Consider the following 13439-nt stretch of genomic DNA (forward strand, 5'->3'; position numbering starts at 1 on the left):
CAACATTAAAATTCATTTCACAACGCCATATAATCCAAATTCAAACTCACCAATAGAATGTTTACATTCAACGTTAGGCGAAATGATTAGAATACAGAGAATCACAGATAAAAATGAACCCACCAATCTTATGAAGTATGCAATTATAGCTTATAATAATACAATACACTCAAGTACGAGTTTTACGCCGTTTGAATTATTATTAGGACATACAAGTTCAAGAAATCCTCTAGAAATGCATTGCACACAAGAATTCTACCAAGAATATGTTAATAAGCATAAACAAATAATGGAAAATGTTCAAAAGCTAGTAAATGTAAGAATGTCTACAGAAAAGGAAACTGTTATTAACAAATTTAATCAAAATAAGGAAAACCCAGTATTTAAAATAGGCGACATAGTGTATAAACAAGTAGCTAAATCAGCCCGTAGTAATAAATTAGAACCTAAATACCTAGGACCCTATACAATTGTCAGGATTCACCCTGAACAAATTGCAGAAATAGTAGGAAAACACGTAAATGCAAAAACTATTAGAGTACATTTTCGTATGTTAAGACGCCCCGGTACTTTTATAGTAAGTAAATAGAATAGTATATAATCACTATAGAAAGTAAGCTCGTATATTTAGGCTCTTCAGCATTAGATTTTAAAAAGTTTTTATGTACCTATGATTAAGCGAGGTTTAATTAATAGATTAGGTTCAATCATAAAGGCAATTTCGATCAAATTGATGCAGATCGTTTTGAAAAGTTAATAAGTAATTAAAAACTGACTACATAAAAATTTTAAATTAACTATTAGCCTTATGCAAGACTTTATGAATAAAAAACAATCAAATAGCTAGTGTTATGAATCCATTGTCTAATAAAACGTACCGATTAGAAAATAGAATAAATATGATTAATGTCTATGTCCAAATAGAGACATGCTTGCAGCGGCTCTACAGGAAGTTGTCACTATTGAAAGACGCTATAACGTTCACCCACTCAGGTGTAGTGCATCAGAGTATTGTAGATCCCAGTTATCTGCTAGAAAAACTAGTGGAAATTGAAAAGGAGATTGAGTTTAATTTACCTTATCATCCAAAATTACTTTATATGTATTTGTTAGAAAAAGGGATAATTTTTAAAGCATATAGTACAAATGAAACAATTAATTTTATATTAGAAATTCACTTGGTAGACAAACATCTTTATAACCTTCTTTATTTGTATTCTATTCCTAATAAAAATAATATGGTCCTTATTCCAAAACACCCTTACCTTATTCTGGGAAATAACGAATTCGCTTACCTCAACAAACCCTGCAAGCTCATAAACAACTAGAATTTTATTTGCAAACATATGGAATGGTAGTCACTCACTGATTCAGACGACTGCATAGCACAGCTTATACAACGGAAATCATTCCCTTACCAAAAATTTGGTCCTCAGTTATACTGTATATCAACCTGATGTTAGCTGGAGCCGTTGCAGCACACGTATTCTGCAAAAGGGGGCATGCAATGTCAGCGCATCAAGAAGTCGAAGAACTGCAGCTGCAGTCGACGGAGTCTTCGCAGCAGCCATCTTCCACGCGCCTCACACTTAAGGGGGGAGGAGTTATGTTACCGTAACAAAGAGGCACATAGCTCTCTTCATAGAATGAACCCAACACCACCTATAAACATCCGTGGCTTAATTATCGCCGAAACCATTAGACGTCCGCTGTTCCTGGGACCAGAGTAATATGACACCCAATGTAAACACAGCGTCATCACCGCCACCGCCCGCTTCAGCCGTCGCAGACGCCGGACTCGCCGCCCGCGCCCCATACCCCTACATAGTTTATAAGCAATAGTTAGGCCCACACCAGTCAGTTGACAGCCACCTCTTGCCCGCTCACTGTAACTCTGTGCGACATTTAACAGTAATCTAATATTGTAAAATAGAGTTAATATTTAGTTGAATAAACATTTATATAAGTAATTCATTCGTTTGAATAACTTCACTCATGCCATGAGCTTTTTATCACATGACATAGAAAATGTTATTTTAAAAAATTATGCTCATTTTTCACATTCTGCTGTAAGAAGAGAGGAACTAAAAAAATTTGTAGCATCAGTAGATGGAGACTTTCACGAAATCAAACGCCATGTGGGAACAAGATGGCTCTCTCTTTTGCCATGTATTGATACTTTATTATTAAATTGGTCACCTATAAGAAGCTACTTTTTAAGTTTAGACTACTGTCCAATGGTTTTACAAAATTTATTGATGCTCAATGAAACTGAGAATGATGTGATTGAAATTTATTTGCATTTTTGTAGTCACTTATTAAATTTATTTAATAAAGCTGTTAAATGTCTAGAAGGCAACAGCATAACAATTTTAGACATTTATGGGATTATGGATAATCTTAGAAACGGATTAACACAAAGAAAACAAGATATTTTCTTTGGCTATGAAACAGGCAAAAAAATTAAACAGACTTCATCGGAACTGACTAGAAAAATTCACACGAATTTTTTATTATTTATTGACAAAGCCTTAGAATATCTGAATAAATGGTTTGATTTCAATAACACAAACTTGGATATATAAATTTAAAGAGCAAAATTGAATTTAATAATATTGTTAACATAATTGAAAATTTAAATCTTCAAAAACTTAATGTAGATATGGATGATCTATATGGAGAAATTGCTTTACTAAACCAACTTTATAATCAGATAAGTACTTCTAAGAGTTTTGCAGAACTATCAACTGCACAAAAATGGCAGCAAGTATTTAAGAGTGATGATAATTTTTTAAACTTGTATAAAGTAATTTCATTTTTATTGTCTATTCCCGCCACGTCAGCATTCACAGAAAGAGTTTTTTCTGTGATGAACAGCAAATGGCGAGACGAAAGAAACAAAGCGTCTCTAAATTTGATAAAAAATGAATTACTTATTTATTTTAATTTAAATTTTGATTGTAAAGATGCTGTGCAATTTTTTAGTAAAGATAGTAATTTGATACAAATTGCAAAAAGCAATAAAAAATATGTTTTTAAATATAATAATAAAGAAAAATAAATTGTACTTTATTTTGAACCTATGTACTTTTTTTTCTTACCTTTAATAACCAATGTACTTTAATTGCAAAAAAAAAAGGTGGCAACCCTATGTGAGAGGTACTTGCCATTAACGTTTATGCCACGTCCTTTCCAGTTTAGGGTCTTGAAGGCGTCCTCTAACGCATTTGTGAATGGTTTCGGGGAAATATTATCCCCCTGTCTCACTCCTCGATGCAAATAGATTGGCCTTGTTGTGGCCCCCTGTACTCGGACGGACATAGACGCGGCATTATACATATAGCCTTTCAAAACTTCGACGTTACGCCAATCGACTTGACATCGTTGCAGGGCTTCCAGAACAGCCCAGGTCTCAACAGAGTCAAAAGCCTTCTCATAGTCCACAAAGGCAAGGCACAATGGCTGCCTGTACTCATGTGACTTTTGTACAACTTGCCTTAAGGTGTGAATATGGTCTATGGTGCTAAAGCCTCTGCGAAACCCAGCCTGCTCCAGTGGCTGGCATTCGTCAAGTTTATTGGATAGGCGATTCGTAATGATCCTAGAAAACAACTTATACTAAATATACTAAAAAGAAATATCACCAAATATCACTACAATACATTTATTTTCTGACAGCCCAAGGCAAAAAGGAAATTTTTACTTATTGACGCAAATGATTAAAAAACTGGGTTTTGAGAAATCAACATGGACATTTTTTTAATCCGCTCATGGAAAGGGAGCTGCAGATGGAATAGGCGGGGCGGTAAAACGAACATTGATAAACAAGTTTCTTACGGTGAAGACAATGTCAACGCACGAACTGCGTATGACATTTTGGTAAAGTGCAAATCTAGAATTTTGTATTTTTACATATCAGATGAAAAAATAAATACTATAGAGCAAGAAGTAGACTTAACAGGGCTGATCCCGGTACCACACCCTATGGACATCCATCAAATTATTACTACGGATCATGCTAACGTTATAAAATTTAGAAAACTGGCTTGTTTTTGTAAAAAAACTTCATGTGATTGCTTTAGAATAAAAGAACATAACCTAAAGTTGAAAAAACAGAAGCGAAAATTTAACGAAGGATTAGAAGAATTGAAAAAGAAGTCAAACAAGAGAACACGATTTGAAAATTCTAGGAAGAAAATATTACAACCAGATGACAGTGACACTAGTGTAGATTCGGAGGTTACTTACGCCGTATCTGATGTTGCGTGCAGGCATCAACCACTTGTTGATGCCTGCACGGAGTGTGAATCGCTTAGAACTAAATTATTAAAGAATAGCTTATTAAATGAAAATGCAAAAGAACTCATACTGCAGAGCTTTTAGTACACAGAACTCGAAGTAAGAAATTCTACAAAAAAATCGAATGTTGCACTTAATTGTCTGTAAAGATAATGTCATTAAATGAACATGCTAAAAGAACTCATACTGCAGAGCTTATTGTACACAGAACTCGAAGTAAGAAATTCTACAAAAAAATCGAATGTTGCACTTAATTGTCTGTTTCAGAATTCAGAATTCATTTAATGATATATCTTAATATCATTAAATGAATTCTACAAAAAAATTGAAAGTTGCACTAGATTATCTTTAAAGATAATAACAAAGTTCACTGATTGTGTTTTGATTTTATAGCAGTAATTGATTTACCCCGTATACCAGTCCAGCACGTGTATTACTTGAGACAACTGTCTGTTAACACTTTACGAATATACAATATGGCTAATAAAAGAGTTCATACTTATATGTACCATGAAGATACAGCACATAAGTCACCAGAATATTATGATGTGTGTTCATTTTTATTGCAAATCTTTGTCTCAACAAAGTATGATGAGCTGAATCTCTTTTGTGATAACTGTGCTGGCCAAAATAAAAATCATGCTATGGTTATGATATTTTTATAAATTGTTTTTTGTAGGTTAATGATGTCTAAAAGAGACCTAAATATTGAGAAACGGTTGCAAGAGTTTGATTCGGACACCGAACGCGAGGAATATGTGCCGGAACTAGCCAATGAAGACTGCAGTGACGTTGAAGACGTATCAGTGGACCACGTAATTGCAGGTGACATCTCTCTGACCCGGATGCGGAAGATGATGAGTTGCAACAACGAGATGAAGATGATAGGAACTCATCGCTGATGGAAGAGTGCAACCAGGCGCACGTCAGAAGATACCACGAAACCGTTTTGAGACTCAAACAATCGTACGAGAATGCCGCGTCCTTCTCTAACAAACGTGAAATGACGTTGTTAGAGCAGTACGCGGTATTCTCATCCGATTGTTTGTGTCTCAAAACGGTTTCGTAGTAGGCCTACTGGCTTGGATCGTAAACTTCAAGATACTATACGCCGCACTCTGAAGATAGACCAAGTGCTAAGCACATCATAAACTAATAACATCGAAAAGTTTGAAGTTAGGAAGACTTGTTCAACCTGTGATTAAAATAAACGTAAAACATATCACATGTTTTAAATATACACAAAAATTAAAATATTGCATCTTCCCTATTGTACATCAATTCCTTTTCTGTCTTAGTTATTATTGTGTTTTGTTATTTCTTAAATTCAGATTCTTTAGCTTACTTACATTTTTATCTTTTACATGTTTTTTTAGAAAACAAAAAATTTTACAAGCGCTGTCAAACATATTGCTATACCTAAAGCTTAAATTAGTACTCAATAGTAGGATTTCCGGCTTTTTTGTACCATTGTGCATTGTCCGGCCAAGCAATGCTTTGTCCGACTATTCTATTTAGGGACCTGGCAACCCTAACCATGGAGGCGTTTGGTCTAAATAGCACATTTATCAGCAATTAAGACAAACTCATCCGACCGATCGCAGATAACATTGAATTGACATAAGCCAACCAAATGACGTAGGTCCATCAGCTGCCTAGGAATCAATTTCCTCGATGGTACGTACGGTGCTGACAAATGCGCGATTAGCTTCAAGGTATAGGTCTACCAGGATCTGATGGCAAATTTTCAAAAAATATCCCTGGATAAAAAAAATCATTGGATACATTTTTATATTTGCATGTTTCACACACAGAATCAGCCGCTATAAGGAAAAAAAAGGATCAAATGTCCAATTACGCCGGTATTACCTATACAGCGTAGTGTACAATGTACATACCCGAGTGTATCCTGACGTGCTTGCCGAGGTCGTACTTGTTGTTCGTCCTGTACGCGCAGCTGTCGCAGCTGTAGTCCAGTGGCCGGTGGAAGCGAACGTGCGTGGACATCGACGCGCGGCTCATCAGCGTCTTGCCGCACACCTACAACGAAACGGATTTTAATAACACGCACGTTTTTCTTTTCTTGAAATCCAATTAGTTTTTTTCAAATTTCGAATTTTTCTTAAAAAATAAACATAACGCCATATTGTATTAAACTAGTAATAGATTAAACATTGTGTCGTATTTTTATTTTTATTGTTTTTAATTTTGACATTTGTAAATTGTAATTTTAATCGGAATGGAATTATTTATTTATTTAAGAAGTCAATTTTTAGAATTTTATATATGTATAAGAACTTTTAATAATGTAATTGTATAATAATTGAATATTTCATAGTGTATAAATTTTAAAGATAAAAACAAGCCCTGACACCGTTAGGGGGACAAGAATAAATAATAAAATAAAAAAAAACTAGTATTAGACAAATGTTATGCACTGAACCCGCTTTTCTCCATACATTTTACCTCAAAAACCGTAAATTTCGTTTTAGAGTCGAAGGCATTCTGTCTTCACTTAGAGATCTAGAGGCTGGAGTACCGCAGGGCTCGGTTCTCTCCCCGACCCTCTACAATCTCTACACGTCCGATTTGCCCACCCACCGTCGAGTACAAAAAGCGCTATTCGCGGACGACACGGCCCTTTTCTTTGCTCATCGCCAAATAGCTTTCGCGTCCAAAAAGCTCCAAGAAGCAGTCACCGAACTCGGTAAATGGTTCGCTAAATGGAGAATTGAACTAAACCCCGACAAAAGTCACGCTATATTATTTAACGTAAAACGTAAGAAAATGCAACCTATTAGTCTGCACGGAAAATTAATTCCCGAAGTCACGGCTGTCAAATACTTAGGAGTAGTACTAAACAAGTCGATGTCATTCACGAACCATATATCGAATACCGTACGTAAAGCGAAATTTGTATTATACAAATTATATCCTTTACTCAACGCGAGTAGCAAAATGTCCTTAAGACATAAGCTCACCTTATACAAAACATGTATAAGAACGATACTCACTTATGCGTGCGTCTCTTTCGCACACATAAGTGACAATCAGATGAATCAATTGCAACGAGTACAAAACCGTTTTTTGCGCATGGCAACAGGTGCCCCCCGTTACATTCGAAACATCGTCTTGCATAGAGACTGCGAGCTTATCACTATCAAAGCCTATACCAAAGAACTCTCAGAGAGATTCTTTGAGAAAGGCAAAGTACATCCCAATCCGCTCATTCGTAAGGCTGTGGACTACGAACATGACGCATCATACCGATACCCCTTCAGACGGCCTAAGCATATCTTAGCCGACCTTGTAGACCTCATCACAGAATTTCCCCGAGGACTTAACACGACCCGAACGACAAACAGACAGACCGACCGAAATCCGGTGCCGAGCTCGATCCCAGGTTCGAGTTCGCATGCGGATAGCATAGGAACACACCTAAATCATGACCGCGACCGCGACATTGTCGTAGAGAGCTCTACCAATTACTTTGACATTAGGACATACACGCGTATGTCACCCCTACCGGACTCGGAAGGGGAGAGGGACGGCCCTCTTTTAAGCAATAACATTAATAACTTGAGCTCATCTACCGCGATAACTCGTACGCAGCTAGTTTGTGCTACCGCGTGCGAGCAGCCTCACTCGTCAGAGTGAGTAAGGGGTCGGACCCCTTAAGAGCAGCAGCAGAGCCCTTAACGTCAGATAAAAATAGCTTATTTTCGTAGCTCTCCCCAATATTGCCCGATTAGAATGTCACACGTGTGACTTTAGGGGAGGGGGCCAGGCCCCCCTCATTGTTTATCTCCAAACTAACTAGCAACAGACTAGTTATAGCCACGATTAAACTACCATGGTCTTAACCAGACCAGTAGCTTAGACCCTTTCGAAAAAAAAATCCATACATTCAATTATCCGGATTTTCGTCTGCCTAATGATATGGTCGGTTAATTGAGTTTTAACTATATCAGAAGAACTGGAAAACTTCAGAGCACCTGAGAAACGACAATCTATACCTCTAAACTCTAAACCTTTATTCATATAACGATAAGGGAAAGTCCCGGACAAGAAAATAGGACTATTTTCAACAGGGCAAAAGTAATCGTTCCCTCGCGATAAATTAAATATCGAAAATAAAAACTACCACAAAACGTGCCCAAATAATTCTCGCGATGGTGGGAACTGCATATTTGTTAAGTAATTCGCCTTTAAAAAAAAATTAAGAAATTAAGTACTAACCTCGCATATACATTGACTATCTGTATGGAATTTCGCCCTATGTGCTCTTGATTCCTCTACAGAATCAAACTTAATATCACATTTTTCACAATGTAACCTGTTTACAACTTTAGGGGTTTTAGGTGTAGCTTTTTTTATGACTTTCAGTTTTCTGGGCTTCTTCTTCAGTTTCTGCGTTTTATCACATTTTCTCGTATTTTTTCTTACTTTAAGCTTTTTATTTTGTTTTATACTGAAAAAATAAAACATATATGTATAATTACATCTTTTTCATTATTAATACAAGTTTTATTTTTTATTATTAATACAAGTTTTATCCCACAATTATAATATGGGGTGTAATAAAACAAAATCATAATCCTTTAGGGTGTGCACAACTCCTATGTCTAGACTTCATAGTAAAAGTAGCAGTGCTGAAGAGTAACTTTTGTAAGGGCAAACTCATGACCCTCCCTGGCGTGCTTGCCCATTGCCACAAATCACAAAAAATTTGACAAACAACTGACAAATTATTTTCTCAGAACAACCTAATATCTATGTTGAAGGCACACACATAGAAATGAAAAATAAAACTGTAGACTTACCATTTAGCACTATCTTTTGGATCTGATACTTCTGATCCATCGTTATCACAGTCATTCTCCAGGTCAATTATGGAAGCTTCACTTTTCACATCCTCTACATCGGTATCCATGGGAAGATTATCACCATCAACATAATCAAATTCTTCCTTTGTTTCAACTTTAACAGCGGCCTCTTTGATGATCCCCTCAGATTTTATACAGGTTGTTTTAAACTCCTTAGCTATTGATAAGCTATACAGACACTCGGAGCATATTCGGTAAGGTTTGTGTGCTTCGTATTTGAACTGAAACAATTATTTTAATGTTATAAACTAGTCTTTCCCAAAGTAGGCGATAATGCGCCCTAGTGGGCGCTGAAGATCTAAAGGGGGGCTATGTGGCATCCAGAAAAAAATGGAGGCGTTGTGTATAGGCTTGGGGGGTGATTTATTTCATCTGGATGCATTTTAAATTGATACAATGGAGGCGCTAAAACATAATTTAAGTGGGCAGGTAGACAAAATAAGTTTGGGAACCCCTGTTATAATGCTTTTGATGGTCTTTGTTTGCCATTATTGGGACCAACTCTTAAATAGAAATTTTATGATGAAGATACCACCCAATTGGTCTCTGTTAAGCATTTGTGTGCTAACCCATAAACATTTTTTTGTTATTCTAAATGATCTAAAGAACATAACTGCATTCATAACTCAATATGTAATTTTTTGTGGGATAGTACACAAATCATTAACAACGTCCAATTATTATTTTAGGATTCTCTAGATTTTTGTGTTTGATATCCAAAAACAGCAATATAGAGGTATGGATTACTAGTATAATATATGTATGCACACTCACGCTCTGTCTCTGTCTAGTCTATCTGTCTGTTACCTCTTTATTTATTTTTTTATGAAATAAGGGGGCAAACGAGCAAACAGGTCACCTGATGGAAAGCAACTTCCGTCGCCCATGGACACTCGCAGCATCAGAAGAGCTGCAAGTGCGTTGCCGGCCTTTTAAGAGGGAATAGGGTAATAGGGGAGGGTAGGGAAGGGAAGGGAATAGTTGAGTGTAGGGAAGGGAATAGTTGAGTGTAGGGAAGGGAATAGGGTAGGGGTTAGGGGATTGGGCCTCCGGTAAACTCACTCACTCGGCGAAACACAGCGCAAGCGCTGTTTCACGCCGGTTTTCTGTGAGAACGTGGTATTTATCCGGTCGAGCCGGCCCATTCGTGCCGAAGCATGGCTCTCCCACGTATAGAGCTAACTAGCTTTATGCCCAAACAGCTGAAAATTTTGCTGCAGTTATACTTTTTGTCATGGAAAAAAAGTGTAATTCGCGCACGAGGTGACAAGATACACAGATACACTTTTGCATTAATCATTTATTTTTATCTATTCTGTTTCCGTATCACACTACTTGGACACTCACCATAACTCCAGTACAAAATTCAATGTCTTGAACAATCTTCGCGTTTTGTGTATCCAAAAGAGACTTCATTTGAAAATAGGAAGCATTCAAACAAACTCTGCAGAGGTCTTCCAGATCTTTTTGATTGTCTCCCATGTTTTTGAGAAGATTTTTTTCAACTGTGGCCCCATTGGAATCTGAAAGTAATAATAATCAAAGTTTTACATGCCATTAACATGTTTAAAAAAATCTGGCAGCGGCAGCGGCATGACTAATGGCAGCCGCCGCAGCTAGAGTGGCTATTTAGATTCTCACACTATTTACTTCCCTTAGTTAAAAAAAATAATAATAATCATTTTATTTGCGGAAAGATGTACAAAAGTTGTTAAATTACTAATCATGGTCCCAGTCTTTCTACCTAGTATTTAGACATGCAAAAAAGATAAAAAAAAAAATTAAGTAAATCTAAATCTTATATATTTAAACGAGCAATTCTTGTATATATCATAGAGGAATCTCTGTATATATATAATTGGAATCTCGGAATCGGCTCCAACGATTTTCATGAAATTTAGTATATAGGGAGTTAGGGGGTTTCGGACATTTTTAGAAAATGTCATTTTATTCATGTTTTATCGAATACCGAGCAAAGCTCGGTCAAATCGCTAGTTAACATTATTTAAAACATAAGTCAAGAATTTATACAGTCAATAATAAAACTATTAAACATTATTTCATTATCAAAGAAGTCATATCATATCATAAGTAAGTTTTGCTAAATATTGAGAATGGTTGAACCTATTTGGCTTATTTTAGAATTGAAATATTTCTGAAAGTCCACAGAGGTGATACAAAGTTAATCGGCTCATCCGCTAGTATGTTAATTAAAAAATGGACTGCTGGAAACTGCACTAATGAGGTATATGTACACACAAAATACTTACATTCTAAAAATAGTGTTGGAACTGCCTTCCTAGTTAGCTGTTTATTTAACGACAAATAATTTTCTTCAAAGTGTTTGTTACATAACTTGTATGTGTTATAAATGTACATGTCATCTTTTCGTTTACTCTCCTCACTTAACACAGCCTTCCAAGCAGAAAATCTTTTTACATGAGGCTTGGGGAAGTCATGCAATAGTGCTGAAAATTTCAATGTTTTCATTTCTAACACAACATTTGTAAAATTTAAGTGAAGTAGTTTATGTTGTTACCTTTATGCTTTATTTTAATAAATAACACTAGCTAAAGGGCTTATTCTACCTTACTAAATTTAGTCGTCCTAATTAGGATCCATAAAGAAGACTAATTAGAAGCTTTTGATTCCACCAATCAGAAACCACACTTCTTCCGATTTAGTAAGCTAATTGGGATCCTAACTTTCTAAATGCTATTTCACTTGACAAAATTTGGTTACTGCATCAATATTACACCAAAATTTTGTTAGGTAGAATAAGCCCTTAACCCAACACACATAATTTTGACCTTTGCCATACCTTTAATATACAGCCAATATTTTTTTACCATTGTAAACACTCAGAACAGCTAGATACCTACAGAATATCTGCGCTGTGCCAAGACAGTTATTTTCTTAGATTATTTACATACTTATGTGAGGATGTGCCTTCAATCAAATATTTCTGAATTTGATTGAAGTTCATAGCACTAACTTTACTGTAAGTATATTTGGAAGCTGCTAAGCATTTGTGTACCATGAGTTACCTCTACGTATTGAGTTATGAATTCAGTCATGTTCTTATCATTTAGAACAATACTGCACTCATGACTCAATAGTCAATAAGTATTTTTTAAGGGATGAATACACAAATAGGACCATTTACTGTATATGAATGCATGACGAATGTTATGGATATAGAACGTTTTTGTTTATTTCAATAATTGATACTATAAGATAAATTCGAAAGATCAACGGTTACTAAAGTCAGTTTTCAGATTTACTTACCTCCTTCTTCACACCCAAAGTAACAGTGCAGACTCGATGTCTTCGACATAATAATTTCAACCAGAAACCGGGCACGTCCAAATGGTCCAAGTCCATAAAACGAAGCCGGAGCCCATCGATAAGAACTAGAAATCAGTGGCCGTAAGAAATATCCAAAGGTGGAATACTAGCACACGAGCCGAAGATAAAATAATTACAGATTAATTTGAAATAATACAACCGTAGACAGAGCAAAAGTGGTTCCTAAATATTCTTTGACCTAAACAAAACACAACAACACGAGCACAAGAGATGAAATATAATTTCATGGACAAGTGACAAGTTGACAACAATGAATGAACAATAAAGTGGCCCATTCACGGTCCTACATTGCAGTCCACCGTGCAGGACTGCTAAATGACGTAGCCCACACATTATCCTACTTTGCCGTCCATCTAGGGATGTGATAATACTTGCAAAATTTAATATCAGGGCTTCTAAGTACGAATACGTAACGAAACGAAGCATATAGGCATGATCTACGTGGAAAATTAAGATGGTTTTGTTCAGAGTAGAACCTTCTAAAGTTTGATTTGAGGGAGAAACAATCGTTTTCTTTTAACTGATACACATCACGTGTCATACGCCACACGTTAAAAACATATATGACACGGCTGCCGCGTCATCCGCAATAAATCAGTAAAAGTGTTTATTTATTTACACGATTTTGCTCCTTATTTCCATACATATACAGATTGAAATCATATGCAAGTATTTTCAGGGAGTCTTAGTTATTCAAGGGGAAGGTTTATAAGTATAATAACATTCATTAAATAGCGGAGAAATACTGTTATTGTTGGGGTTTCTAATGACGTGATGACGTAAATAATTACATTTTTTCCGCTTACATTGCAAACGCAGGCTGAACCCTACGAGATTTATCAAAATAATGTACCAAGTATTGTACAGGACTCAGGTCGCGTCCTG

At 36.0% G+C, this 13439-nt stretch overlaps 1 protein-coding gene across 2 annotated transcripts in view; it reads right to left on the bottom strand.

Annotated features, from left to right (window-relative positions):
• The window catches only part of LOC121725629 (zinc finger protein 26-like), a 98805-nt gene extending 86031 nt beyond the window's left edge, over nucleotides 1–12774 (bottom strand). Inside the window, exons 1-6 of one of the 2 annotated variants that reach the window (XM_042112645.1) lie at nucleotides 12474–12774; nucleotides 11456–11653; nucleotides 10533–10708; nucleotides 9123–9406; nucleotides 8539–8770; nucleotides 6198–6339 (exon numbers count right to left, since the gene is read on the bottom strand). In XM_042112645.1, coding sequence (XP_041968579.1) covers nucleotides 6198–6339; nucleotides 8539–8770; nucleotides 9123–9406; nucleotides 10533–10708; nucleotides 11456–11653; nucleotides 12474–12522 — 1081 coding nt within the window. In that variant the 5' untranslated portion in view covers nucleotides 12523–12774. Of the gene's footprint in view, nucleotides 1–6197; nucleotides 6340–8538; nucleotides 8771–9122; nucleotides 9407–10532; nucleotides 10715–11455; nucleotides 11654–12473 lie in introns of both variants that reach the window. The other variant, XM_042112644.1, reaches the window with a different exon arrangement.
• Between the last annotated feature and the right edge of the window lie 665 nt (nucleotides 12775–13439).

This window comes from Aricia agestis, chromosome 3 (assembly GCF_905147365.1).
Source record: "Aricia agestis chromosome 3, ilAriAges1.1, whole genome shotgun sequence".
Lineage (NCBI taxonomy): Eukaryota > Metazoa > Arthropoda > Insecta > Lepidoptera > Lycaenidae > Aricia > Aricia agestis.